The sequence below is a fragment of the Aquarana catesbeiana genome, linkage group LG02 (assembly GCF_042186555.1).
Source record: "Aquarana catesbeiana isolate 2022-GZ linkage group LG02, ASM4218655v1, whole genome shotgun sequence".
NCBI lineage: Eukaryota > Metazoa > Chordata > Amphibia > Anura > Ranidae > Aquarana > Aquarana catesbeiana.
This window is the reverse complement of record NC_133325.1, coordinates 86,314,327-86,326,441: the sequence shown is the minus strand read 5'-3', so window position 1 is coordinate 86,326,441 and position 12,115 is coordinate 86,314,327. Positions and strand designations below refer to the sequence as shown.

At 45.1% G+C, this 12,115-nt stretch overlaps 1 protein-coding gene across 2 annotated transcripts in view; it reads right to left on the bottom strand.

Annotated features, from left to right (window-relative positions):
- Positions 1 to 2,068: 2,068 nt before the first annotated feature.
- LOC141127010 (solute carrier family 35 member F2-like) overlaps positions 2,069 to 12,115 on the bottom strand; it is a 46,755-nt gene continuing 36,708 nt past the window's right edge. For both annotated transcript variants that reach the window (XM_073613132.1, XM_073613133.1), the window contains exons 7-8: positions 6,917 to 7,071; positions 2,069 to 2,579 (exon numbers count right to left, since the gene is read on the bottom strand). In XM_073613132.1, coding sequence (XP_073469233.1) covers positions 2,376 to 2,579; positions 6,917 to 7,071 — 359 coding nt within the window. In that variant the 3' untranslated portion in view covers positions 2,069 to 2,375. The remainder of the gene's footprint in view (positions 2,580 to 6,916; positions 7,072 to 12,115) is intronic.

Below are 12,115 nucleotides of genomic sequence, written 5' to 3'. Positions count from 1 at the left end.
GACAGCCATACAGACCAATTTGATGCAGCGTGCAGAGTATGGTCTGCAGCAATGCTAGCAGCACTCATACGCCTATTTCCCAAAGACAACCTATGGATATGACACGTTTTCATTTTTTTTCCACATTTTCCAAAAACTTCTGGAAAAAAATGACACGTTCAAAAGACTCATTATGCCTCATAGATTATATGTTGGGGTCCATTGTCCAGGTGCTCCAGGGCCTTCAAAAGTGTGATAGGTCGTCATCAAGACAGAGAGCAGGGTTGCGGATGACGGAGGCGCGTAAACTGACCACGGTGTCAGGGCTCAGCAGCCATGATGAACCGTGGTCAGTTTAGGGGGGAGGGCAGAAATTGGCAGGATCAGCCACATTTTTCTAGGATATACAGTGGGACAAATGACACAGCACAAGCACTGTGCTGTATAACATGCTTCAAAGGAACAGGATCTTTATTTTTTTGGTGTTAACAAATGCTTTAAGCTTTGACAAAAACATCGGGAAGCTGATTGGTTTCTATGCAAAGCTACACCAGATTTTGCACTCTCCAGTTTTAGTAAATCAACCACTATGTGCATTCCCCCTACTGACTGGTCTTCCCTCCTCTCCTCTCCCCCCGGCTGCTGTTGGGGATGTTTCAGGATGGAGAACAGGGGGAAGGGGCTAGTAAATATGTACTTTGCTGGCCCCTTCCTTTTCTAAATGAACACAGTTAGCACACTCGCTCACTGTGTCCTTCCATAACTGAAGCATAGTAAACCGTGTTTACTATGCTTTGGTTTGTGAATGAACAGGAAACCACTCCACACAGAGCACTTCCCATTTATTCACTGCCCTGTGCAGCTGAAGCTGCCGAGAAAGTCATGTGTGTTTGAGATTTGGGGTGCACAGCCTAATGCAATAGGCTGCGCACACCTATGTATGCAGTATCTCACAAAAGTGAGTACACCTGTAAATTTTTTATTATATCTTTTCATGTGACAACACTGAAGAAATGACACTTTGCTACAATGTAAAGTAGTGAGTGTACAGCTTGTATGACAGTGTAAATTTGTTGTCCCCTCAAAATAACTCAACACACAGCCATTAATGTTAAACCGCTGGCAACAAAAGTGAGTACACCCCTAAGTGAAAATGTCCAAATTGGGCCTAAAGTGTCAATATTTTGTGTGGCCACCATTATTTTCCAGCACTGCCTTAACCCTCTTGGGCATGGAATTCACCAGAGCTTCACAGGTTGCCACTGGAGTCCTCTTAAAATCCTCCATGACGCCATCACAGAGCTGGTGAATGTTAGAGACCTTGTGCGCCAAAAGACTCATTATGCCTCATAGATTATATGTTGGGGTGTTTGCTTTCCAAAATGGGGCAATTCCATTGTCCAGGTGCTCCAGGGCCTTCAAAAGTGTGATAGGTCGTCATGGCATTAGATGTGTAATTTATGTCCCTAGAACACATGAGGGTGCTCCCTGCATGTTGGGCCTCTGTATGTGGCTGGGCTGTGAAATAGTCTCACACATGTGGTATCGCCATACTCAGGAGGAGTAGCAGAATGTGTTTTGGGGTGTAGTTGCAATTATGCATATGCTCTGTGAGAGAAATAACCTGTAAGACAATTTTGTCAACAAAACAAAAATGAAAAATCTTCATTTTGCAAAGAATTGTGGGAAAAAATTACAACTTCAAAAAACTCACCATGTGACTTACTAAATACCTTGCAATGTCTACTTTCCAAAAAGGGGTCATTTGGGAGGTATTTGTACTTTCCTGACTTGTTAGTGTCTCAAGAATTGAGAGAGGCCGTCAGTACATCAGGTGTGATCAATTTTCAATGATTGGCACATAGCTTGTAGACTCTATAACTTTCACAAAGACCAAATCATTTACACTGATTTGGGTTATTTTTACCAAAGAGATGTAGCAGTATACATTTTGGCCAAAATTCATGAAGAAAAATTACCAATTTGCTAAATTTTATGACAGAAACAAAGAAAAAGGCATTTTTTCACAAAATTTTCGGTCTTTTTTTATTTATAGCACAAAAAAATAAAAAACCCAGTGGTGATTAAATACCACCAAAAGAAAGCTTTATTTGTGTGAAAAAAGGATGCAAATTTCATATAGGTACAGTGTTGCATGACTGGGTAATTGTCATTTAAAAAGTGTGAGAGCACCGAAAGCTGAAAATTGGCCTGGGCAGGAAGGGGGTGAAAGTGCCCAGTATAGGCAAGTGGTTAATGCAATAATTCCACATGAAAGGTGATATCGCTTTGACGCTTTAGGAACACTTGCAAGAACTGGCAATGATTGACAGGGAACATGGAAACATGGAAAGTTCTCCATCCTCCTGAAAATACATTTTATGACCTAAAATCCATTATTGAGCTGAGTCCCCGATGACAGTACAGAGCTGCTTGGACACATTCTCTAGAGGAGTAGCGGACTCCGGAGGTGCCTCCATCTCTTCTGTGTCATTGTTCTCAGTCTCTTTGTGACTCTCAGAAGTATACGTAGCCATACTGTTGTATGCGGCGAATCCCACAATGATCAATATAAATGACAGGATGTAAAGACCAGAAAACTGCAAGGAAAGCAAGACATATTAAAATGTAATGTGTGTGTATTTTTTTACTTTATTTTAAATAAAATAACATCTAAAACAGTGTTTTTTTTTCTTATATATCGCAGACAAACATTTCATATTGATATTTCTAGCAAGCAAGAGGGGTTGTGCCAGGTGAGCCTGGGCACACCCTATTCACTATGGGGTTGATTTACTAAAAACAGAGTGTGCAAAATCTAGTGCAGCTTTGCATGGTAGCCAATCAGCTACTAACTTTGGCTTGTTCAATTAAAGTGTTTGTTAACCCACAGGGTACAATTTATGTTATCCTCTTGGTGGATGAATCTAATATCCCCCTGTGACTGTGCTTTATAAAAAATGCAGCTATATACCTTGTTTACGGAGCGCAGATCTGTGATCACGTGACCCGCCGTCTTTCTCCTTTCTCACATGACAGCTGCAGCGGGCGGGGCCGAGGATCCCCCACTGACGTCACTCAGGAGGGGAGGAGGAGAGAGGCGGCCCCGCCCGCTGCAGCTGTCATGCGAGAGAGGAAAAAGACGGTGGGTCTCGTGATCCCCAATCTGCATTTTTTATAAAGCACAGTCAGGGAGGGACATTCATCAACCAAGAGGATAATGTAAATTGTATCCTAATTTGAGCAGCAAAAAGAGAGGGGGCGGGCATGGACACAGAGCTCACAGACAGGGAGGGGGAGGAAGACAGAGGAGACAAAAAGAAGGGCTGCGGATGACGGAGGCGCATAAACTGACCACGGTGCCAGGGCTCAGCAGCCATGATGAACCGTGGTCAGTTTACAGGGGGGGAGGGCAGAAACTGGCAGGATCAGCCACGTTTTTTTAGGTTATACAGTGGACCAAATGACACAGCACAAGCACTGTGCTGTATAACATGCTTTAAAGTGTTTACTATGCTTTGGTCAGTGAATGCACAGGAAACCACTCCACACAGAGCACTTCCCATTTATTCACTGCCCTGTGCAGCTGAAGCTGCCGAGAAAGTCATGTATGTTTGAGCTTGGGGTGCACTGGCTAATGCAATAGACTGTGCACACCTTTGTATACAGTATCTCACAAAAGTGAGTACACCCCTCACATTTTTGTAAATATTTTATTATATCTTTTCATGTGACAACACTAAAGAAATGACACTTTGCTACAATGTAAAAGTAGTGAATGTACAGCTTGTATAACAGTGTAAATTTGTTGTCCCCTCAAAATAACTCAACACACAGCCATTAATGTCTAAACCGTTGGTAACAAAAGTGAGTACACCCCTAAGTGAAAATGTCCAAATTGGGCCCAAAGTGTCAATTTTTTGTGTGGCCACCATTATTTTCCAGCATCTTCTTAAACCTCTTGGGCATCGAGTTCACCAGAGCTTCACAGGTTGCCACTGGGGTCGTCTTCCACTTCTCCATGACGACATCACGGAGCTGGTGGATGTTAGAGACCTTGTGCTCCTCCACCTTCCATTTGAGGATGCCCCACAGATGCTCAATAGGGTTTAGGTCTGGAGACATGCTTGGTCAGTCCATTACCTTTCCCCTCAGCTTCTTTAGCAAGGCAGTGGTCGTCTTGGAGGTGTGTTTGGGGTCGTTATGTTGGAATACTGCCCTGCGGCCCAGTCTCTGAAGTGAGGGGCTCATGCTCTGCTTCAATATGTCACAGTACATGTTGGCATTCATGGTTCCCTCAACGAACTGTAGCTCCCCAGTGCCGGCAGCACTCATACAGCCCCAGACCATGACACTCCCACCACCATGCTTGAATGTAGGTAAGACACACTTGTCTTTGTACTCCTCACCTGGTTGTAGCCACACACGCTTGACACCATCTGAACCAAATACGTTTATCTTGGTCTCATCAGACCACAGGACATGGTTCCAGTAATCCATGTCCTTAGTCTGCTTGTCTTCAGCAAACTTTCCTTCTGGGATGAAAGCCATGCAGACCAATCTGATGCAGTGTGCGGCGTATGGTCTGAGCACTGAGAGGCTAACCCCCCACCCCTTCAACCTCTGCAGCAATGCTGGCAGCACTCATACATCTATTTCACGAAGACAACCTCTGTATATCACGCTGAGCACATGCACTCAACTTCTTTGGTCAGCCATGGCGAGGGCCTGTTCTGAGTGGAACCTGTACTGTTAAACCAAAGTATGGTCTTGGCCACTGTGCTGTAGCTCAGTTTCAGGGTCTTGGCAATCTTCTTATAGCCTAGGCCTTCTTTATGTAGAGCAACAATTCTTTTTTTCAGATCCTCAGAGAGTTCTTCGCCATGAGGTGCCATGTTGAACTTCCAGTGACCAGTATGAGAAAGTGAGAGCGAGAACACCAAATTAAACACACCTGCTCCCCAGTTACACCTTGAGACCTTGTAACACTGAGTCACATGACACCAGGGAGGGGAAATGGCTAATTGGGCCCGATTTGGACATTTTAACTAATGCCCCATACACATGATCAGAATTTCCGTCGGAAAAATCTTGGATGGTTTTTCCGACAGAATTCCGCTCAAGCTTGGCTTGCATACACACGGTCACACTAAAGTTCTCGGAACTTTCGACCGTCAAGAACGCGGTGACGTACAACACTACAATGAGCCAAGAAAATGAAGTTCAATGCTTCCGAGAATGCGTCAAATTGTTTCCGAGCATGCGTGATTTTTTGCACGTCCAAATTGCATACAAACGCATTTTCGGATAGGAACTTTTTCCGACCGAAAAATAGAGAACATGCTCCCAATCTTTTGCTGGCTGGAATTCTGCCAGCAAAAGTCTAATGGAGCATACACACAGTCACAATTTCCAACCAAAAGCTCTCATCGGTCTTTTGCTGGCAGAATTTCCGCTCGTTTGTACGGGGCATTAGAGGCGTACTCACTTTTGTTGCCAGCGGTTTAGACATTAATGGCTGTATGTTGAGTTATTTACTGTTAGAGCCCTTTCACACTGGGGCGGGGGCGGCGTCTGCGGTAAAACGCCGCTATTATTAGCGGCGTTTTACCGTCGGTATGCGGCCGCTAGCGGGGGGTGGTTTTACCCCCCTGCTAGCGGCCGAGAAAGGGTTAAATACCACCGCAAAGCGCCTCTGCAGAGGCGCTTTGCCGGCGGTATAGCCGCGCCGTCCCATTGATTTCAATGGGCAGGAGCTGTAAAGGAGCGGTATACAAACCGCTCCTTCACTGATCCGAAGATGCTGCTGGCAGGACATTTTTTACCGTTCTGCCAGCGCATCGCTCCAGTGTGAAAGCCCTCGGGGCTTTCACACTGGAATGAAAGTAGCGGCACTTTCGGGTCGGTTTGCAGGCGCTATTATTAGCACAATAGCACCTGCAAACCACCCCAGTGTGAAAGGGCTCTTATACAAGCTGTACACTCACTACTTTACATTGTAGCAAAGTGTCATTTTATCAGCGTTGTCACATGAAAAGATATAATAAAATATTTATAAAGTACACCCCTCAAAATGTGAGGGGTGTACTCACTTTTGTCAGATACTGGAGGTTATTTACGAAAGGCAAATCCACTTTGCACTACAAGCGCACTTGAAAGTGCAGTCGCTGTAGAACTGGAGAGAGATGCAAAAAAAATTAAAAACAGCATTTTAGCTTGCACATGATTGGCTTATAAAATCAGCAGAGCTTCCCGTCATTTCAGATCTACCTCTCAGATTTACAGCGACAGCACTTTCAAGCGCACTTGCAGTGCAAAGTGAATTTGCCTTTCGTAAATAACCCCCACTGTGTATATATAGTGAGCTGACTGATGCTCAGAGCTCTCTCTCTCTTTGGTGCTGGGTGAAAGGCTGCACGCTGACAGAACACTAAAAAAAAGGTACATGTGCTGTCTGTTCATTTGGGGAAACCATTATGGGACACCCTGTTTGTCAGGAACTGACCTGAGTTTATTTAGTGGCACAGACAAGCTGATGTTGTGCGTGTTTATTCTTTGGACTCGCTGTACAAAGCCCTGCATTGAAACTGTCTTTTTTTGCTGCCTTGCTGAATAAAAATGCAGGGAAAACCCGCTTGTTGCTGAGTCTCCCTGTCTCATGCATGGTTCATGGTTGCTACCCACTACCAGTAGGGCCTGTTCCCATTGAAACACATTTTCTTCAGGTTCTTCGCTTACCTCCTACAATCCAAAACTTGCTTCTACCTAAACTGCCCCTAGTATGTGTATGAGAGTGGCAGGGCCCTAAGATTATGAGCTACTCGGAGTTCAGGGACCATTATGAACAGGTCTCTCTTCGGAGATGCTGTAACGCTATAAATATTGAAAAATCAAGTAAAATAATACTTATAAATATGTGTAATTAGTGAGTGCTTACCTTGTAGCCAAATAAAAAGCGGCCAATGAACAGGCTATAGATGTCAGAAGTGAGCAAGCCTAAAGTGACAGAGGTGGCACTGGAGTGTAGAACCACAAATGTCATTACAGAGTAAAAACCAAACAAGCACAAGGCATATCCTGCATACAGCAATCCTATAAAAGAAGAACAAACAAAACCAGCATGAAAGGAGGAAATATCCTGGAAATTTGGTGAAGGGAACATTACAACATTTTAGGTACTGCATACAACACATCTGTGCAATTCTTCTTTGCATATACACATAAAACAGACTTACCTTTCTGCGATTATCCTGTCTGTCTTAAAGCCCGTACACGCGATCGGACTTTTTGACAACAAACATGCAAATTAGCTGTTTTGGAGCAACATCGGACCGTGTGTACGATCCATCGGACAAACTTTTTCTGTTTCCATCGGACTTTTGTTGGCTGTGCGAACGGACAAACTTTCCAGCAACAAAAGTCCGATGGAGCAAAGTCCGATCGTGTGTACACAAAAGCATCGGACTTTTGTACAAACTACAGTACGCGGCCGCAAGAATATTTCCACAGCGCGAACCCATCGTGCTGGTTCTCGGCGACAGGGTACTGTGCATCTTGCGCTGGCTGCAATAGGAAAAACACATTTTCCTATTTCGGCCAGCACGAGAGGGAATTCCCCCCTGGGGGCAGACGAGGCCCTTAGGTCTGGTATGGTTTTTAAGGGGAACCCCCTACGCCGAAAAAATGGCGTGGGGGCCGCCCCCAAAAACCATACCAGACCCTTATCCGAGCACGCAGCCCGGCCGGTCAGGAAAGGGGGTGGGGACAAGCGAGCTCCCCCCTCCTGAGCCGTACCAGGCCGCATGCCCTCAACCTGGGGGGTGGGTGCTTTGGGGGAGGGGGGCACCCTGCGGCCCCCCCACCCCAAAGCACCTTGTCCCCATGTTGATGAGGACAAGGGCCTCTTCCCGACAACCCTGGCCGTTGGTTGTCGGGGTCTGCGGGCAGGGGGCTTATCGGAATCCGGGAGCCCCCTTAATAAGGGGGCCCCCAGATCCCGGCCCCCCACCCTATGTGAATGAGTATGGGGTACAGCGTACCCCTACCCATTCACCTAGGGAAAAAAGTGTCAATAAATAAAACACACTACACAGGTTTTAAAATTAATTTATTAGGCAGCTCCGGGGTCTTCTGCCGACTTCGAGGGTCTCTCAGGCCTCTTCTCCCTCTCTCCAGTGTCGTCTCCGCACTCTCTGATTCTTCTCCGGTGCCTTCTTCCTTCTGCCGGGCTCCTCCGCTATCTTCTGCTCTTTTGCCGCTCTTTTGCTAGTGGAGGAGCCCGGACATCTGGATCATCTTCTTCCCTCTTCTCTTCCAGAGATGTTGACACAACGCTCTCTCCGGCTGTAATGCTGTCTGTGCGCTCTGCTATGACTTATATAGGCAGTGACCCCGCCCCCTATGACATCACAGTCCCGGGGCATGCTGGGACTGTGAGGTCATAAGGGGGCGTGGTCATGTCATAGCAGAGCGCACAGACAGCATTACAGCTGGAGAGAGCGTTGTGTCAACATCTCTTGAAGAGAAGAGGGAAGAAGACGATCCAGATGTCCGGGTTCCTCCGCTAGCAAAAGAGCGGCAAAAAAGAGCAGAAGATAGCGGAGGAGCCCGGCAGAAGGAAGAAGGCACCGGAGAAGAACCAGAGAGCGCGGAGACGACACCGGAGAGAGGGAGAAGAGGCCTGAGAGACCCCCGAAGTCAGAAGAAGACCCCCGAAGTCAGAAGAAGACCCCGGAGCTGCCTAATAAATTAATTTTAAAACCTGTATAGTGTGTTTTATTTATTGACACTTTTTTCCCTAGGTGAATGCGTAGGGGTACACTGTACCCCATACTCATTTACATAGGGTGGGGGGACAGGATCTGGGGGCCCCCTTATTAAGGGGGGCTCCCGGATTCCGATAAGCCCCCTGCCCATAGACCCCGACAACCAACGGCCAGGGTTGTCGGGAAGAGGCCCTTGTCCTCATCAACATGGGGACAAGGTGCTTTGGGGTGGGGGGGCCGCAGGGCGCCCCCCTCCCCCAAAGCACCCACCCCCCATGTTGAGGGCATGCAGCCTGGTACGGCTCAGGAGGGGGGAGCGCTCGCTCGTCCCCACCCCCTTTCCTGACCGGCCGGGCTGCGTGCTCGGATAAGGGTCTGGTATGAATTTGGGGGGACCCCCACGGCGTTTTTTCAGCGTAGGGGGTTCCCCTTAAAACGATACCAGATCTAAAGGCCTGGTATGCCCCTGGAGGGGAACCCATGCCGTTTCTTTATTTAAAATTTGGCGTGGAGTTCCCCCTCAAGATTCATACCAAACACAGTTGCAGGCATTGGCGGGGATCCAAGTCGGATCCCCGCACCAGTGTGAACCCGGCTCACAAGGTGTCAATCTCGCCAATAAAAGTGACGAGATTGACTCAATATCAGACAACAATACAGAAGTTGACCAAAGGGTGGTGGTAAAGAGCTGAAAAACCACGTGATTTGGTGAAAGTTGGCTGGAAAAGTCCTGTCATCTGTATGCAAGACAAACTTCTGGCCAACTCCCTTTGTACAAAAATCCAAGGGAAAGTTTGCACAAAGTCCTATCGTGTGTATGGGGCTTTAGATATATTACTATAAAAGCTTCATTGTGTAGTAGTATGTTAGGATTTCATGCATTTAGATATACATGTAACAGTGACTACTTTGTAAATGTACAGTATAGTTTCTAACACATATACATACAGTATCTCACAAAAGTGAGTACACTCCTCACATTTTTGTCAATATTTTATTATATCTTTTCATGTGACAACAGTGAAGAAATGACACTTTGCTACAATGTAAAGTAGTGAGTGTACAGCTTGTATAACAGTGTAAATGTACCGTTCCTTACTGTTAAAAAAAAAAAAAAAAATGTACCGTTCCCTCAAAATAACTCAACACACAGCTATTAATGTCTAAACCATTGGCAACAAAAGTGAGTACACCCCTAGAAAATTATTTTGTGTTGAGGCCATAGTGGACTTTAATGGTACCATACAGACGCTTGAAAAGCAGGTAATAAGTAAAAAATGTAATTTTATTCAGTTTAACAATATATTAAAAAAAACATACGATATAATATAAAAGCTCTGTAGAATATCTTGGGTGCAACTGTAGGTATTAGCTTTACCAGTTCACCCGGTATGGAGTGTATTTAGCGTGCTCAACATGTTTCGTGGGACAATACACCGCTTCTTCAGGAGCTTATTGCATATGTACGAGGTTTACAGAGCAAATTTTGACATATCATACTAATAATAAATGAAAAACACATATTAGTCATAACAAAAAACAAAGTAGGATATAGAGAGTCATTTTACAAAAGAAAATAACAAAAAACAATATAGCATGTATGGAGTCGCCCCCCCATAGGCCACCTTACCCAGAGTAAAATCATGCAGAGCAGTCCAGAGGAGACAGGTACGCCTCGACGGGTGTGTGAACCTCCACAGACAACGGGGGAAAGGAAAAGAGGAAAAAGTGTACCTCGCAATTTAATGGGTAAATAAATGTTGCTGTAAAACAAACTACCAGAACAGCATCAACAGCTAATCAGTGACCCACCGTAACAGTAGGTATGAAGTAGATCCCTTCTTATTTCGGACTCAAACATTAGGAGAGCTAGTGGCCATCATATGCTGTAAAGAGAAAAAGGATATCTTGGTGTCACAAAGGCACACAAATTGATATATTGATACAAAAATTCATTCAAAAGCATAGGGACTGCTCCTAAATCTTTACCTCAAACATCCGTTTCAATCAGGCAAGTATTTGTAAAAAATACTTCACTAGTGCGTATAGAAGTACATATGTATATATACACATATACGTTTCCTCTGAGCTATATAAAGGTCCACATCAAATGAGACAGGGAACTAATAAGTCCTATAAAAAAAAATAATAAAATCATATACGGCATATTGAGTTTCCAACCATATAGCCATAGATTGTAATAAAAAATACCAGCATAGGAATCCACCATAAGCTCACCTTCAGACGAATATCAATAAAAGCTAAAGGGCTTACACTATCAACTGCATGGAGGTCCATCAATCCAGGAAGAGGTATCCACTAATACATAAAATAGATCAATTCCACATAAGCCTCACATCCATAACCATGGAGAGTATGTATGAACAGGACAGGTACTTACCACCCACAAAGGGGGAGATGTCCTAGAACGGGCATTCACACCGCACTGCCGTGCAGCGCATTGCCACCGGGACATTGAGAGCTCTCCCTTCGGAACCACACACCTGACGGGACAGACACAAAAAACCCCATACCGCCAAACAGGAAGTGACGTCACGGTGGCAACTCGCTGCACGGCTGTGCGGTGTGAATGCCCGTTCTAGGACATTGCGCATGCGCCGTTCTCTCCGCATGCACTCTTCGGGGGCCAGGCCCGATGGCGACACACACCAATTGGCTGGTGGGCGTTGCCGGGCAGGAGCCTGCACATATATATTGGGGCTGTGCAGCATACAGATGGTTGCTGCAGCCCTGGGTTATGACATCTCCCCCTTTGTGTGTGGTAAGTACCTGTCCTGTGCATACATACTCTCCATGGTTACGGATGAGAGGCTTATGTGGAATTTATCTATTTTATGTATTAGTGGATACCTCTTCCTGGATTGATGGCCCACTGTGCAGTCGTTCTAGGATAAGCCCTTTAGCTTTTATTGATATTCGTCTGAAGGTGTGCTTTTGTGGACTCCTATGCTGGTATTTTTGATTACAATCTATGGCTATATGGTAGGAAACTCAATATGCCATACATAATTTTTTTTTTTTTTTTTATAGGACTTATTTGTTCCCTTTTTTATTTGATGTGGACCTTTAAATAACTCTGAGGAAATACAGTATATATGTGTATATATACATATGTACTTATATACAAACTGGTGAAGAACTTTTTTTACAAATACTTGCCTGATTGAAACGGATGTTTGAGGTAAAGATTAAAGCCCAGTCCCCATGCTTTTGAATGAATTTTTGAATCAATATATCAATTTGTGTGCCTTTGTGACACCAAGATATCCTCTTCCTCTTTGCAGCATATGATGGCCACTAGCTCTCCTAATGTTTATTGAGTCCTATATAAGACGGGATCGACTTCATCC